This window comes from Musa acuminata, chromosome BXJ2-10 (genome assembly GCF_036884655.1).
Source record: "Musa acuminata AAA Group cultivar baxijiao chromosome BXJ2-10, Cavendish_Baxijiao_AAA, whole genome shotgun sequence".
Lineage (NCBI taxonomy): Eukaryota > Viridiplantae > Streptophyta > Magnoliopsida > Zingiberales > Musaceae > Musa > Musa acuminata.
In genome coordinates, this window is record NC_088347.1 from 29,971,282 (window position 1) to 29,988,574 (window position 17,293).

General features: G+C 36.9%; 2 protein-coding genes across 5 annotated transcripts; both read left to right on the top strand.

Annotated features, from left to right (window-relative positions):
• The first annotated feature begins 475 nt into the window (after window positions 1-475).
• On the top strand, window positions 476-6,016 carry LOC135625041 (probable methyltransferase PMT2). The gene is made up of 7 exons (XM_065129281.1): window positions 476-671; window positions 1,350-2,015; window positions 2,158-2,368; window positions 2,505-2,799; window positions 3,889-4,278; window positions 4,932-5,009; window positions 5,227-6,016. The coding sequence occupies exons 2-7, from the start codon at window positions 1,371-1,373 to the stop codon at window positions 5,459-5,461; spliced, it is 1,854 nt and encodes a 617-aa protein (XP_064985353.1). The 5' UTR covers window positions 476-671; window positions 1,350-1,370; the 3' UTR covers window positions 5,462-6,016.
• Window positions 6,017-6,821: 805 nt separating this feature from the next.
• LOC135625042 (NAP1-related protein 2-like) lies at window positions 6,822-16,467 on the top strand. Of its 4 annotated transcripts, none has more exons than XM_065129283.1 (10): window positions 6,824-7,047; window positions 7,850-7,972; window positions 8,072-8,122; window positions 8,260-8,331; window positions 8,435-8,548; window positions 8,641-8,702; window positions 14,096-14,156; window positions 14,447-14,503; window positions 14,628-14,672; window positions 16,144-16,467. In XM_065129283.1, exons 1-10 carry the CDS (start codon window positions 6,931-6,933, stop codon window positions 16,210-16,212), a joined length of 771 nt encoding a protein of 256 aa, XP_064985355.1. In that variant the 5' UTR covers window positions 6,824-6,930; the 3' UTR covers window positions 16,213-16,467. The 4 variants fall into 4 exon arrangements, with proteins under 4 accessions (XP_064985356.1, XP_064985357.1, XP_064985355.1 ...); XM_065129282.1 differs by having other exon boundaries at window positions 6,825-7,047; window positions 14,093-14,156; XM_065129284.1 differs by lacking the exon at window positions 14,447-14,503 and having other exon boundaries at window positions 6,822-7,047; window positions 14,093-14,156.
• Window positions 16,468-17,293: the final 826 nt, after the last annotated feature.

Here is a 17,293-nt window from a genome sequence, read left to right on the forward strand (position 1 = left end):
ATCCTATTCTTTGCTCAGAAACCTGTATCCGATCACGCCAGAAAGGCAGGGAATCCCCTCGGATACACTTTTCCCTGGATGAACTGTTTCACATCGGACACTAAACAGCATAGAGCAAGACGTTTCGATGTTCTATTGCCGGATCACCCGATCGAAACTCCTACCGTCTCTGAACCGAAACAGCTGATCCGACACAGGCGCTGCAACCCCACTCCGTGACCGGACTAGCATGCTTCGTTACCAAATAAAGCACGCGCAAAGATCTTATTGTGCACACCGTCCCCACGTACGATCGCATAAATAAAACTACACGGACGTCGATCCGCCGTCCATTTTTAATCTCGTGGTCGTTATCTGGTTGATCACGGTGATCGATCATTCGCATAAAGTTTCTCTGCGGACGTAGAGGTGATGCAGTGGGAGACAGCGGGGAAAGGGCGCATCCAAAGGCTGACCGAGGACGACGACGCATGTCGGCGACATGGGCATGGATGGGGCATTTAATCGTCCTCAGTGGTCGAAACTCGACTCCAAGAAGCGGAATTGTTCGAATCCCGCAGTCCGTTTCGGTCGAGGAAATGGTGGCGGATAAGGAGGCTTTTTAGGGCTCTCCCTCCCTCCCTCTCTCTCGGCCGATCCCAGATCCTCTTCTTTTGTTGCCCTTTGAACCGGTAAGACGACGGTGCAATCTCCACCTGCATGTTCATCTCAGCCTCCTCCAGTTTGTGTTACTTTTTCCTGAGTTGTTCTGTTTTCCTTTTATCCATCGATTTGAGCAGTTCAGGAGAGAGATTTGGTGTGGCTTAGTTGGGGAGAAAGGTGGTAACTAGCGGGTTTGTAGTGATCTGGAATTCCAGAATCACTTTAAGAGCAACACTACCTTAGCGCTTGGATTGCTTGGAAGTTGCTAAGTTTTGAGATTTTGCCTTAAATGAGCCATCTTAAATATGGATTCTCTTTTAAGATGTAGAATCTTGTTTATGCTTTTTGAGCTGATGGTTCCCGTTCGGGATATGTATGTGCCTTTGCTCTTTCAGTAAAAAGGATAATATTTAGCGAAATGAGTCACTATTAGTAGAGAAAAGACGCATTTTGAGATGCAGGATTTCAGATACTAGTTGCTAGTTATATGTTAATCTAGAGAGTTCAAGTGCCATTAGTATGATGTTAGCTCTTCCTTGATAATAATTTGATTTTCTTAGCTCAAACAAACAACACATTTTTTTTACTTGTTTTTTTTTCTTCTGGGAATTAATACATATTTTTTGCTGTGATCTGGATCTGTCTATATTTCTGGTAAAGAACTTAATTGGAGTTGATTTTTCTGCTGGGATTTGATTAATTCTTAGGACATCTCTCGGGGAAACACCATGGCCATAAAGTCGAATTCAGGCGAGGGAAGGACTAGAAGCTCATTATCCATAATTATTGTGGTTGGTCTCTGCTGCTTCTTCTATATTTTGGGTGCATGGCAGAAGAGTGGCTTTGGCAAGGGTGACAGTATTGCACTACAGGTTACTAAGCAGACAGAGTGCACAAACTCACCCAATCTAAATTTTGAGACCCACCATGGTGGATCAGGCAGCCTGAAGGATATTGGCGATTCAGAAGCCAAAACATTCAAGCCATGTGGTGACACATATACCGATTACACTCCTTGCCAGGACCAAGGGCGGGCAATGACCTTTCCTCGAGAGAACATGATTTACAGAGAGAGGCATTGCCCACCCGATGAGGAGAAATTGTATTGTCTTATACCAGCACCTAAGGGGTATGCGGCACCTTTTCCCTGGCCTAAGAGCCGTGATTATGTTCCCTATGCCAATGTCCCTTACAAGAGCTTGACAGTTGAGAAGGCTGTTCAGAACTGGGTTCAATATGAGGGCAATGTATTCAGATTTCCTGGTGGAGGGACGCAGTTCCCTCAGGGTGCAGATAAATATATTGACCAACTTGCCTCTGTTATTCCAATTGATAATGGGACTGTCCGAACTGCACTAGACACTGGTTGTGGGGTATGCATCATCTATCTTTACATTTCTGCTCTCGGCTTATCTTTGTCATTTTGTCTTGATAAAATAATTTGTTCCTTAAGACATGTAATTTTGAAATTTTAGCCATTGCTATAATGGTGACTTTGTTATTCATTAATAATAGGTGGCAAGTTGGGGTGCATATTTGTTGAAAAAGAATGTATTAGCCATGTCATTTGCACCAAGAGACTCTCATGAGGCACAGGTGCAGTTTGCACTAGAACGTGGAGTTCCTGCTGTTATTGGCGTTCTTGGATCAATAAAGCTTCCATACTCATCTAGATCCTTTGATATGGCTCATTGTTCAAGATGCTTGATTCCATGGGGTGCAAATGGTGAGAGCTAATATGTAGTAGTCTTCCTTCTTTCTATTTATCTAGTTCATTTGTTTGTTCTTCGCGGAAGCTCCATTGTCTGTTTGATTCTGTCACGTTTCTCACATGTTTTTCTTTCTGTATTTTCTTTCTTCAGATGGAATTTACATGATGGAGGTGGATCGAGTACTCAGGCCAGGCGGTTATTGGGTACTTTCAGGCCCTCCAATCAACTGGAAGAATAACTATCAGGCATGGCAGCGTACCAAAGAGGATTTGAAGGAGGAACAAAGGAAGATTGAGGAAATTGCTGAACTTCTTTGCTGGGAAAAGGTTTCTGAGAAGGCTGAAATTGCCATTTGGAGGAAGAGAATAAATGCCGAATTGTGCCCAAGAAGGCAAGATGAAACCCGCATAAATATATGTGAATCCGCAAATCCAGATGATGTCTGGTAAGTTTTGTTTCTTCTCTCACTATTGCAATTGTACGATAAATGCAGATCTTGAAGTTTTGGGTTGGCTGCAGTTATGAAGGGATTTTATAGAAGTGGTGATTTCCTCTGAAACTTGTATTTTGATCTCCTCAGTAAGCTGGTTAGGAGCTACAAGTAAAATTACTATAATAGCAATATTTTATATACGAACACTTGAATTGTTTGTACATTTTATCCTCTTTTTTTTTTTTTTTCCCTTTTGCTCCTCTTGTTAGTAATGTGAACAGTCTAACTTCAGCTAGACATGGATATGAAAATGAATCTTCTTAATTTCTGTTCATGTTGTCAAATGTGAACCATATGCCAAATGGGCTTTTAGTTCATTTATTTTGTGTAAAGAGTAATAGTTTAAACTTTAGATCCCCATAAATGAAGCCATAAAAGACATCTCACTCTGTGTATTACGTTTCTTGATATAAAGACTGCTCTCAAGGGTTGCAACAACGAAAATAAGCCATAATGTTCCAACTATCTGGGGTATTTCATGGATTTTTTTCCCATCTTTTAGCTATAGGTAATGCAATAAATAATTAAATCAAGAAAATTTAAGTCTCCTTTTGTTATTTTTAGTATTAGTCTTTTTAGGTCTCTCTTTATCCGTTCTTGTACTAGTAATTCTAAGAGATCATCAAACTCCAGCATTTGTAAGTCTCCTATGAGCATATTCATATAATTGTAGACGGTATGTCACATTTTATCCTTTATCATGGTGGCCACTAATTGTTATTGGATGATTTTTTTTTTTTATTCTTGTAACTTTGGTCGTAATATTTCTATCCAAGTTACGCTAACTTTTTTGTATAGATTGTTTCTCAACCATCCAATATACCAGTCCGCAAACCAAAGTTTTGTTTTTAATTAGTTTTGTGTAGCTTCTCTTTTAGTCTAAGGGGATTGGTCTTAAAGAGTAAATGCATTTATGTTTGCAGCTCCAGTGAAATGGGATTGTAAATTTTCAAGATATTATGATGTTTCTTCAAGTTGACTTTATTTGTCTATATATGTGTTTATTCCTCCTGTAGTCTCACCACAGTTTGATAATCTTAGGTACAAGAAGATGGAACCTTGCATAAATCAATATCCTGAGGTTAATAGTCCGGAAGAGTCTGCTGGAGGTGAATTGAAGCCTTTCCCTGAGAGGTTAAATGCTATTCCACCTAGAATAGCCAGTGGTTCTGTACCAGACATCTCAGTCAATTCTTATCAAGAAGACATCAAACAGTGGCAAAAGCATGTTAAAGCTTATAAGAAAATCAACAAGTTACTTGACACTGGAAGGTACCGCAACATAATGGATATGAATGCAGGATTGGGTAGCTTTGCAGCAGCAATTGAGTCTCCAAAATTATGGGTGATGAATGTTGTTCCTACAATTGCTGATATATCCACATTAGGTGTTATATATGAACGTGGGTTAATCGGCATATACCATGACTGGTATGTATTTGCTTAATGCTTTCTTATTGGGGATTTGAATGCTTAAAGAAACAAGACTGAGAAATTTATTATTGCTGTCAACTTGAACTGAGAAATTTATGCATATACCATTTATGGCTCCACAACTATCCAAAAACTTTATATCCTTATTGATGACTTACAGTCAAGTAGCTAATTTTGCAATATTGGTTTTGTTTCTCATGCTTGCTTGTTTCATTGATTTATCACATGTTTACCTAAAGTCATCCTAATATTTTGAATTGTTAGCTGAACTTAGGTCGAATATTGTACCTTCTTCTTGTTGGCTGTTACAACATTACTCTTATCATCCAAGTCATGATCGATGTTTCTTTTCACCAGCAGAAATCAACTTTATGCTTAGATAAATATAATTCAAGGCAACTGCACGTTTCCTTGGTGGACTGGAGATCTAGAAGTCCTTTAACTGTTTAACATGTATCTTTGGGAATGTATGGTGCTTATATTAAATGTGCCTATTCAAAGCATGCCCTTTCATCTCCAATTATTTAATTATCTTGAGCATTATTTAATTATCTTTCCTAAGTTCTTTCTTCTTTATTTAGCAATTTATTCCTTGACCCCTATCATGAAGTGTTCTGTCTTCAATATTGAACTTTTTCTACTTGATGTAGGTGTGAAGCTTTTTCGACTTACCCAAGGACGTATGATCTCATACATGCCAATGGTGTTTTCAGCTTGTACGAGAACAAGTAAGCTTAGTAAGGTTTCTTTTTACTATGTAATCATATGATAATTTACAAAGAACAAGTAGGCTTAGTAAGGTTTTTATTCACCATGTAATCACTTGATGATTTACACAAACACACAGCTGGGTGTATCAATGAGCCAAAACTAAGTTTATATATCACAGTTGCTTGCTGTGCATCAATCTACTGGTATGTCTTATATGTTTATGCGCAATGACAGATGCAAAATGGAAGACATTCTTCTAGAGATGGACCGAATTTTGCGTCCAGAGGGTGCAGTCATTTTCCGTGATGACGTTGATGTCCTGTTGAGGGTAAAGAAGACCGTTAGTGGCATGAGATGGGACACTAAGCTGGTGGATCACGAAGATGGCCCCCTCATTCCCGAGAAGATATTGGTTGCTGTAAAACAGTACTGGGTTGGCGGAAGCACAAGCAAGAAAGAAAAAGAATGACATTGTGGAAGTCAGCAGCATTTCCGCATACCTCTGTTCCTCGAAATAGCTTATACTGGGGCAATCTACCATGAAGTCAGCTCCCTGCTTTCGACAACCGACTTAAAGATCAAGGAAGAACTCCTTGACTGGAGTTGAAACCATGTTTTTTTGCTTATAGGCCTATAGTGGAAATTCCTATTCATAGAATTTCCTTCATCATCCTTATCTTTAACTTATTTTCTATATATATATATATATATATATATATATATATATATATATATATATATATATATATATATATATATATATGTTGTAACATCAAAATTACCATTGACAGCTGCTAGCGTCTCCTTTTGGTCATATCTCTAGTTAAGATAGGTGACAAGTTTACTTGCAATGTTTAGAGGAACCTACTGGCTTTCGGCTTCTGGCAATGCTTGTGATTTGTGGATCTCTAGGGTTCGTCTGTAGATGGCAACTGGAGAATACACCAAACTGCTTCCTACTTATTGGATAGCTGTATTTTCTTTTTTGATGTCATCAATAAGATTGCTTTCCATTTTTCAGAAACCCAATGTTCCTCTATTGACAGTGACTGCATGGAGTATCAGAAATATGGAAGAAATTATGGAGCAGAATTGTCACAAGGTAATATCAGTGGAAACTAAGTGTAGAAATCTCATCATCAGAATTTTCCATCTATCATTTCTCTTATGGTAGAATTATATATACATGTTCTATTGTCTCACAGTAATTTCATATTAATAACATTTGTACTATAATATATATAATTCTCTATTTTCAAGACAGCAAACAGCTAACTCATTGAAAGGGCAAAAAAAAAAGGGAGGTGGGGAATTTGAAACCTATCGAGTCTACGCGCCGATATCTTATAGAGGCCCCCACAGACCTGAAGCCACTTGGGGTGGCAAAGCATTTCGGGTATGGATCTTGGGAGTTTCTCCGAGCGCATTCTTATCCCTCATCTCATGCAGTGGGGCCCTGTGAGTTCGGAGATTCCAAGTGCGAGTACGTTTCACCAAAAGGCATCTCTGCCGTCCATCGGGAATGGTAGTCATTGATCGAACGGCCGATAAGACCGATCGTTAGGCCTGCCAACTTCGGAAACGGATCGGGTGAACTGTCTAACATCCGCACCCGTTGTGATCTCCGAAACTTCACTTGCCGTAACGTCACCTCGTAAAATTCTAACTTTTGATCATCCGCCATCTGCATAGATAGCACGGCGGTGACTCCACAGAAGGTGACGAGATGTCATAGATAGCACGGCGGTGATTCCACGGGAGGTGACGAGATGTCAGCCTTTAGAAAGAAGCCACATGGCCGGTTTCGCTTTAGGTTTAATCACCGGCGGTGGCTAAAACCCTCCCCCTCTGTCCGCCTCTCTCGCTGTCGGTACGTCTTCGTCGCTTTTGGAATTAGGGTTAGGGTTTTGGGTGTCGGGGATTTTGTGAGCGGCGAAGATGGTGGCGGACAAGGGGAAGAAGTCGAAGGTGGAGGAGGAGGCCTCCGATCCCATCGACGGCGAGCTCGTGCTCTCCATTGAGAAGCTCCAGGAGATCCAAGATGAGATCGAGAAGGTAATGGGCTCTGTAATATCTTTTTTTCGTTTATTTTTCTTCATCGTGAGGCATCAGATTGCGACTCGGTGTTGTATCCTTGATTGCTTAGTTGTGGGCATCATTCTAGTACAATGATTGAATCGCTTTGCGCTTAACTCTCTGGTGTCAGCGTAATTTTGTTGGAAATCTTGGAAATCGTAGTTCATTATTGGGAAGTTCTATTTTTTTTTATTTCTCATTTTGTCGCATCGTGTCTCAAGACTCTCAACAACATGAAATTTGTTTAAATTTTCATTTTTTTAATGCAAGTTCAGATTACATCGTTGTTTTGAGTATTTTATGTTCAAACATTTAAGTTTGCTGTTTGTTTATTCAGATGACAGTGCAATTTAGATTGGAGGTCAGAATCTATCTTTGTTCATGTAATATGACAGACGAAAGAAGGATCTCAACAATTATATATCTCCTGTTAGAACCTTCAAATTGTGAAAATTTATATCCTGCTTTTTGCATATTAGCTGCTGTCAAATATTTGTATTTTTTTTCTGGTTCATTCAAGCTGTTGCCAGTGCAGTCTATATGAAAACCATTATATAATATCTGGATAAAATTGCAAAAAAATGCTTGTTGTTTCAAGCATTTTTGGAGCAGTATGTGGTATAATAGTTCTCAATTTCTTTATATTAAGGCCAAGTCAGTACAATACCTTAACATCAGAGATCTTTCCCCAAGAGTCTGTATCTTTTATAGTTTATCAGTTCTTCTGGTGCATTCTTGATTTCTTTTCTTTCTCATATCTTAGCATATTTATGTTGTATAGGTGAACGAGGAGGCAAGTGACAAGGTCTTGGAGGTGGAACAGAAATATAATGAGATACGCAGACCTATCTACAAGAGGCGGAATGAGATTATTCAATCTATTCCAGATTTCTGGCTAACTGCAGTATGTTATGAACTTACATGTTTTCTTAACTTTCAGATATGTTGGAAACTGAAAGGTTGCCTTTTTGAATTAACTTTCTTGAGTTATTTGTGTCTGCAGTTTCTGAGCCATCCAGTTCTTGGTGATCTTCTAAGTGAGGAAGACCAAAAGGTCTGGTGTTTGTGCAACATAATAGTTAAACTTGGCAGAAGAATTCATATAAAAGTTTTTGTACATATTTCTGAATTTACCACTTTTCTGTTGGTAGTTTTTCAATGTTTTTTGACAAGTTCTGTAGCATCTTGCAGATCTTCAAGTACTTAGTGTCCTTAGATGTGGAAGACTCTAAAGATGTGAAGTCGGGCTACTCCGTTACCTTTGTGAGTTAACTTTTCTCTTTGCTGAGCTATATGTTCTATGCCTAACAATTGAGTTCATCTTGTATTATCATTCTCAGCATTGTGTGTTTTTGTATGCGTCCAGAATTTCTCCCCAAACCCATATTTTGAGGATGCAAGCTTGACAAAGACATATTCCTTTTATGATGAAGGAACAACTAACATAACTGGCACAACAATAAAGTGGAAAGAGGGAATGGTATGGACTTTTCAGAATTATTTTGAACTACCTTTTTAGCTTACTATTTCCATTTTATGTATCTTACATTTCTTTACTCATTTTATATGAAGAATGTTGCCAATGGTGTTGCCCATGAAAAGGAAGGGGGTAAGAGACCCTTAGCGGAAGAAAGGTTAGTTTTTGTGCTGCCATACCTTGTATCTTAATCCTTTGCCATGTAATGATCTTGTAATTATCATATATCAAGTAATCTGTTATTGTGGTTTGGTTGCCAAGTTTTCTTTACTCAGATACTTGGCATGCAATTAACTGCACCTCTTAGAGAACATTATTCATGGGTGATTGTTTGTATGCCTTACTCTTTCTCAGGCTCAATTCTTGCATATATTTATAATTCTTTTCGGAACTTTATTTTAGTGCCTCTTTGTTGTATTTGAATTTCTACTTGTAGCCAGTGATTTAAAAAGCCTTAGGCGCCAAGGTCCAAAAACGCCTGAGGCGTTAGGTGCTCGCCCGAGCGAAGTGAGACGCTAAAATATAAAAATATATAATATAATTAATAAATATAATTATTTAAATATAAATATGATATTAAATGAACAAATCTTGCAGAATCACAATATCACATTAACAAAAATCTCAAAATTCAAAACAATAACAATAATTTCAAATAAATAAAAATTAGTAGTATTAAAATCAAAATAATATATTATTAATCTAATAAATAAATAAAAAATATTGTTACTAGTATATTGTTAATAGTATACTGTTAATATACTGTTAATAGTATATTATCGAGTCGATGTGAGAAGAAGGAGTAAGAGTAACATTAGCGGCGAGTAGCGCTAGCGGCAGCGACGATAGTGGCGAGTAGCGGTAGCGGGGGTGTAGTGTAAGAGTAAGACTGAGACTGCTGATTGAGAGAAGCAGTAACAGCAACAGGAGTGTGAGCGGTGAGTAGCAACAGCAACAGCAAGCAGCGACAGTGGCAGCAGCAGCGGAGAGCGGCGACAGCGAAGAGAGGCAGTGGCAGCAAAGAGGAAATGTCATTGGCAGAATCGCGAGTAGGGTTAGGGTTGGGGAAGTCACGAGAGGGATGCTGGGAGGCTAATATCGGTGCTTTAATTGGTTCGATTGAACCAGCTAAAGCACCGAAGACTGAACCAGACGTAAAACATTGGTCCAGTCGCCTGGTTTAACCCAGGCGCTCGCCCGATGCACTCGGTGCCTGGGCTCGAGCGATGCCTCTTTGAAGCGAGGCGCCTGGACATGAAGCAAGGCGCTCAGGCCTCACCTCGTCTTGCCCGAGCACCCGAGCGTCTATTGAAATTGCTGCTTGTAACACATCTGAACTTCATAGATTGATAAACCATATAGTCAATATATTTGCACAAAACTTGTGCTTGTAGAATGATATGCAGCTTGCATATAGACTACATATATGATGAGAGAAGAACAAAGAGATATTTTTTTTACTATTTAATTTTCTTTGATTTGCATTATTTCTTAGTACACGTAAATTGATGATGTTCTTTTATTATTTGATTGTAGCAGTCGAAAGTTGGAACACATGTAGAATCCTATTTATTGCTTATTCAGTGTGAACATTTCTTGCTCGTCCTATATGCTAAGCGTTAGATACAGAATTCTTTTTACACCTTTTTATTGTTAGCAATCACTAATGTACTATACATTTAATACCTGAACATGGTAACTTACAAGATCAAGCAACAAACAAATCAAGTTCACTGGAAAGCAATTTTATTTTTTATTCAAAAATAAAACTTTGATGTGAATTTCCCTGCAACATCGTTGAGACAAATGAATTTCAGTTGTTTTAGTGATTTTTAATATTTTTTTCAACCTCCTTTATGCCGAGGAGATGAAGGTCCCTCAAGTAATTGAGGACTTATTTTGGAATTTGGAATCCTAATTTTGACATGATTCATATGAATATATGAGGCAGTGCTTTATAAAGTTGCTTGATCTTTAGATATATATGCGCATATATTGATTTTTTTATCAAATTTGGTACACTTCAGCTTGGAGTTTAGAGCAAAATAGTAAATAAGTCTGCTAGCCTAGAAGATTCTGATGTTTCACAGGCCTTGATGTGCTGATCTGGAGATCCCATGTCTGTGATTTGCTTCTAAAATATGATTGAGTCAGATTAGTGTGATATTCAATGACTGAACTGAAACAATTGCTCAGCGGATGAAAATTTTGTTTGCCTTCTAATGGAAAGAAACCAATGATTAAATGATATTTTGAGAGCACAACAGGGTATTCGTGGAATTGGGAAGAGAAAATGAGAATGGACCTGAGAAAATAGTTATAAAAAACATTGGAAAGAGAAGAAGGTAGCCAATGTTTTCTCAGTCAAAAAGTGAACTGTTTGCAATCTGATGGATACTATAAAATGGCTACTCCTTGTGTAGAGCAACCATACAAACTTTTGCTAAACTAGGACTATAGTTGACAGAGGAAAAGAAACTACAAGCATGTTCATTTATAAAATAATATTCCAGTTTCCAGAAAATTTTTTTAAGAAAAACAAAAACTACAACGTGTTTACTAACTGAAGATAGGAAAGTATTTCATTTGAAAACATTTTTTTAGTTTTCAGTGTTGTATAGGCTTTCCAAAATATTTTTAATTTTTGAAAAACTTGGATTATACTTTATTATGTTGATGTCATTACCACTGTTGTTATTGTCACTATCATGATCACTGCCAATCGCCATCACCAACATATCTACTATCGCTACCACACCATTGTTGTTGCCACTTAATCATCATCGAAGTACTACCACCATTGCAGTGCAACCACCGGCAACCACCATTGCAATGTAACCACTGGTAGCCAATCGTTGCAATGCAACCACCGCTACTTTACCATCATAGCAATCACGATAGCGCCATCTATTGCCACTGCCACTATTGTGCTACTGCGATTGCTGTCTCTAGCACCACAGCAATGAAAAACTACTACTTTTTTTTTCAAAGTCTTGGCTTATACTTAATAATGTTGATGTTGTCATTATTGTTGCTATTGCCACCATCATTACCATCACATAGTTATTGACGGTGCCTCCACCATCGTCATCACCTCCTCTACCACTATAATTATTATTGCTACCATGACCCATTTACCATCCTTGCCAACTTAATCATTATTGAAAGGCTACCACCATTGCATTGCAACCACCATTGTTGCACCACCGGAGCAATCACTATAGGATTATCTACTGCCACTACCACTATTGTGCTACTGCATTGCTATCTATACCATAATACAACACTATTGGGGCAGCAGCCACCTCCATGGCCACTATATTTCTACCTCCAGTGTTGACGCTGCCACCACCATGAACTCGTAGGCCTCCACCATACCGTTAACTGTGGTCACTGCCAACATAACCACCACCATTGACATCACCATTTCTTGCTATTGATGTGGTCATAACCATTGCTATCGTTGCCACCACCACCAACATAAATTGAGGGTTAGAAATGAAATTGAAATCAAAGATGAAATTTGAAAACAATAGTTTTTGAAGTAAACAATATGTATGATAATATAGCTGCTAGTGTTAGAACTATAGAGGATGGGGATGTGTCTAGTGAGTTTCCTATTAGCATAGGATTGCACTAAACATCTGCATTAAGTCTCTACCTTTTCACATTGATAATGCATGAACTTATTAGTCACTTACATGATAGATCTCCTTGGTATATGTCATTTGCTAATGATATTGTCTTAACTGATGAGAGCCTAGGTAGAATTAATTATAAACTTGAGCCATGAAGACAAACATTATAAACTAAAGGTTTTAGATTAAGTAGGACTAAAATTAAATATATAAAATGTAATTTTAGTATCTAGAAATAGACAAGAGAATATAGTTAAATTGGATGGACAAGAAGTTCCTTTAAGTAAAAGCTTTAGGTATCTTGGATCAATTATTAAATAAACTGGAGAGATCGATGAAAATATTATTCATGGAGTAAAAATTGAATGGCTAAAATGGCAAGGGGTGTTATGAGTCTTGTGTGATCATCGAATACTTTTTAGATTAAAAGAAAAATTTTATAAGATAGTTGTGAGATCAACAATGCTTCATGGATCTGAGTGTTGGAAAATTAAGAAAAAAAACATATATAAAAAGTTTGTGTTGTCGAGATGAGAATGTTGAGATAGATATGTAGAGTTACTAGGAAAGATAAGAAAATAAATATTTTTATTCATGAACAATTATGTATCGTTTTGATGGAGGATAAGATGAAAAAAATCATTTAAAATTGTATGAATATGTGCTCAAGAGACCTTTGGATGTAGTAGTCAGAAGAGATGAAATAATTAATGTTAATGGTATGAGGAGAGGTAGAGAAAGACCTAAAAATATTTTAATAAAAACTATAAATAAAGATTTAATTATCCTAAATTTAACTAAATATATGGCTCTTTACATATCTCAATAGTGGCAAACAATCCATATAATCAACCTCAAATAGTTGCGACTTACGGTTTTGTTGTTGTTGTTGTAGTTTTTGAAATAAAGAAAGGCTAAGTCATGGTAGATTGTTACTGCATTATTTTTGTGCTACACTAAAATGAACTTATGACTAGTAATCTAGCCACCATACAATACAACTTGGATTAGTAAATGGCCCGTCATAAGTTAATAAATTTCACAACAACCCAATGAAACATTCATATTAACCAAATTGACTATGTACTTCATGCAAAGCCAACTTTAACTAATACTCAACTACTCAATGATTCCAACTATATTTTATCATAAACCATCTTATGTGGTTTTTTAACTTAATAGTTGTTTTCTGGGGCTACAATCGGATTGTATGGAAAGTTCAGTCACAGTAATGATAATTTTTACCAGCAGATACACGTAAACTACTCTTGTTGGTTCTGAACAGGGGAAATTTTTTTTTCTTAGCTTCTTTTTTTTTTGTCGTGGTTAGGAAACAAGAGATTATTTGTAGGTAGGTTGGTTGAGGGAGTAATAATTTCAAAATTTACCCAAAAAAGAAACAATTATTTCTTATCTGGATTTTTTCCCCAGATAAGAGGTATTTGAAATTAATTATCAGCCACGATTACAAATTATTGAATTTCCTTTGGACCCTGATTTATAATAATATTTTTCCTTATCGTTGTATTTTTCCGGAGATACTCTTTATCGAGAGGCAATTCTTAAATAAAATTTGGTGCTATGTGCATTATTTATCCTTGAATAACAATCAATCTTTTTATTCCACAAATACCAAAGAGGGTCATGCATGATTGCATTATTATTGACCAGCTGATGTACTTGGTATCAGTCATTTGAAGAACTAATTTGTAAAGCATGTGCTTATGATAATGGTTTGCTTCGATTTATTTATTTATTCTTCTATGATCTTGTTTCCATTGCATCAACATGTGAGGATAATTATCCATTTGGGTTTATTTGATTATTGCTCTATGCTATTGTCAGTTATTAGCTTATAACAAGGATTTGCTTATTTATCCTAATTTGGACTCTCTCCAATCTTGTACAGCAGCTTTTTTTCCTGGTTCAGTGAAACTCAACAGAAAAATCTCACAGAAGGGTTTTCTGATGAGGTGAGTTCTTGTAAAGATCCAGTTTGATAGATTCTTAATCATTTGCTTATGTTGAATGAAAAGGATTGTCTCATTATCTCTGATAAGCCGGCTAACAAACAATGATTTGGTTCTTTATGATGCCTAATGGCATTGTGCTGATAATTGCTTATTTAAGTGATAGCACTTGTTTTTTAATTTGTCAATTGACCTCTATCTCCTCTCTCTTTTCTCTGTGTGCATGTGTCTGTGTGCATGCATGACACTTCTTTCACATGAATGGAAATGTTCTGTAACCTGTTTATATTCAGGTGGCTGAAATAATAAAAGAAGATCTGTGGCCCAATCCTCTGAAATACTTCAACAATGTCAGTCTTGTTTTTGAATTATGTTCTTTTACATTATAATATACACTCTTTACATTCATAGTATGCCTTTTGCTTAACAATGTGACAACAAAACTGAGCTGCTATTTTGTCCTTGGTGATGCAGGAAGCCGATGAGGAAGATTTTGATGGTGATGAAGATGATGACGAGGTCTCTCTCTCTCTCTCTCTCTCTCTCTCTCTCTCTCTCTTCTTGCTGTGAGCAGTCCAGAATCCCAGCATCAAGCCTCTCATGTCTCAACACAATAGTTGTCCAACTTCAATGAAGCCATCTTTTTTAGTCAGTTTTAAGAAAAACTCTGAAAAGTACATCCCATTAAGCTATGTAATTCTGAGTCAGATATATGAAATGCTTTGAAAAGAATTGCATTACCTTACCTCACATGATGCTGAAGGAAGAAAGATGTCGTTGATGCAATGCTGCGCAACCTATTGACTTCTCAATTATGTCACTTTCAAGTACTGCTGGTTAATATCTGAGGCAAAAGAAAATGATGCCTATTACTTACATTGCCAGTAGAAATATAAGAACAAAACAATTTGCTAATTGCAACAGTTTTTTTAATTTAGAACACAATTAGCTCTCACTAGAGTCAGATAAATAGAAGGTCTATTAATGAAATATAAAAATTGCAGAAATATGCTTTATAGAAGTTTGCAATTTCTTCTTCACAGTTGTCATTTAATGCAATGTCCTTTTTCCTACTGAGTAATGTCCTTTTCCTACTGAGTAACTCATGATTGGTGGAGACATGTATAAGATCTATAAAAATGGTATGTTTTCAAGCAGGTACTTTTGGTCTTAGGATGGGGAAATACCTATGTTCTTTTTCAGATGACAAAGATATGTTTGAATGCCTATCTTTATCATTCTCAGAAGTCCTTTGATTTTTTTCCCACCACATTCAAGAGATGCAGGCGTGCTATTCAGCTGCGAAATGTCTGCATCTTTAATATGAAATATTTCTCCCATCTCATCGCAACATCTTCTTTCCTATTAATAACATCTTCTTTCACAGCATTCCTTTTCCTCAGTTATTGCGGTCTAAAGTTGTGATATATTTGTCATTGCAATTTGGTTTCTTTTGTGAGCTTCGTGGTTGTTAGTTCCGGTTATCTACATTTACACTAACTAGTTGAGAGGAGCCATTTTGCTTGAGTTTTTGGTTTTCAAGTAGTTTCATGATGGTAAATTTTGTTATTTGTTGCTATTTATTAACCCTAATGGTGCTGGTGAGTGGTGAATGTTTAGTGGTGTTCTCTTCCTAGTTTTAGTCTTTGAGTTAAACCTACTGTTAAAAACCTGACTAAATGAAGCTGACAAGTTGGCTTGCGGGTACAAGGACCAGGTATGGATTTAGGGCATCTATAAGATAACTTAGCCTGTAATGAAATTCTTCGAGTAACTTGTCATGGAAAATTGACTATTAAATCCTTGTTTCTGGTTAAGATCATGGGCATCTGACCACATGATTAAGCAATCAAGATCATATCCTCTTTCTTTTGCTTGTGTAGATTTTGTTTGTAATTGACAGGTGTCATTACTCATTTGCTAATGCTGTACATATACATATATATTTTTTGTTAACCACTAAACCACCGACTGTTGATCAATGTGCCAGAAAGGGACCGACTTCGACGACGAGGATGAATCAGGGGGAGACGAAGAAGGCGACGGAGATGACAACTAAATTAGTAATAGCAAGGGCTCACAGAATTGCAGCAGGACCAGAATATATTGTGCATGGACATCCTTTTTTGGGCATGGTTTGTCTAAGGAGCTCTTCCATTATCTATATGCTCAAAACTTTGAAACCTCGACGACGTCAGGAGTGGCCTTCTTCTTTTTTGGTTCTTGTGTAGAGCATTTTGGTCATCTCCTGGGCATTAATTATGTGTTACTCCTTTGTCCTTGTTATCGTAATCATAATCAACTTCATGACCTATGAATGTTTTGTTGCATGGCTGTCAGTGTATGAGGACCGAGTGATCCTTCGTTGCATGTTGAGTGAAGCTGTTTAGAGTCCAAGAAATGTGAAATGGTAGGAACAAAGAATGCTTCGAGGATCGTGCACTTTCACGTATCAAAAGCATTATTATATTTGTTCATAATAGTTCCATTTTATTAATCCCGCATTGGATGGGGATTGCAATTTGATTAGCGTATATAACCTTTCCACTATTATATAACCTTTCCACTATTCTTTTCGGGACTACAAATTTAATCATCAGTCTTGACGATATCTTCTCCAAGAGGAGAATAAAAGATTTTATGATATAAAGATTAGGGCATGGCTGAAGAGCTTCTTTCTCTTCTCTTGGGATTCATTTAGTTACTTAAAAGTAGATAAAAATTTATATTTATTCATAAATGTTGGATGGATGTACTATCAATAATTCGAATTTAAATATTTTAATATATTTTTGGATCAATGATTTTATTCAATAATTTTATCCTATCCAATTGAAACTTAATAAAAAATTATTATTTATAGCTTCACTTATTCTGATTTTTTTTTTTTCTTTCCTTATATATGCTTGCGATTGCCACTTGCACATTTTGCCATCATCGATGCTTTCTACCATCGATCATTGCCCTTAGCCTAAGTTCCCCGTCACAAACGAACACCCTCACTCCACCAAAAACCACCCAAGCTTATGTTTCCTCCTAGGTCGTGTTTTTCGGAGCTCATACTTCCACCTCATTCGTTGTTCTCTCAAAACTATCCTTTAAGGAGATAAAAATAGAAGACCTCATTCGTTGTTCTCTCA

Excerpts from the sequence above, each read along its gene's own strand:
- LOC135625041 (XM_065129281.1), top strand. The coding sequence starts at position 1,371 with ATGGCCATAAAGTCGAATTCAGGCGAGGGAAGGACTAGAAGCTCATTA. Across the intron at positions 2,016-2,157 it reads CACTAGACACTGGTTGTGGG|GTGGCAAGTTGGGGTGCATA; the intron begins GTATGCATCATC and ends CATTAATAATAG. Across the intron at positions 2,800-3,888 it reads GCAAATCCAGATGATGTCTG|GTACAAGAAGATGGAACCTT; the intron begins GTAAGTTTTGTT and ends TGATAATCTTAG.
- LOC135625042 (XM_065129282.1), top strand. The coding sequence starts at position 6,931 with ATGGTGGCGGACAAGGGGAAGAAGTCGAAGGTGGAGGAGGAGGCCTCC. Across the intron at positions 8,123-8,259 it reads TAAGTGAGGAAGACCAAAAG|ATCTTCAAGTACTTAGTGTC; the intron begins GTCTGGTGTTTG and ends AGCATCTTGCAG. Across the intron at positions 14,673-16,143 it reads GTGATGAAGATGATGACGAG|AAAGGGACCGACTTCGACGA; the intron begins GTCTCTCTCTCT and ends TCAATGTGCCAG.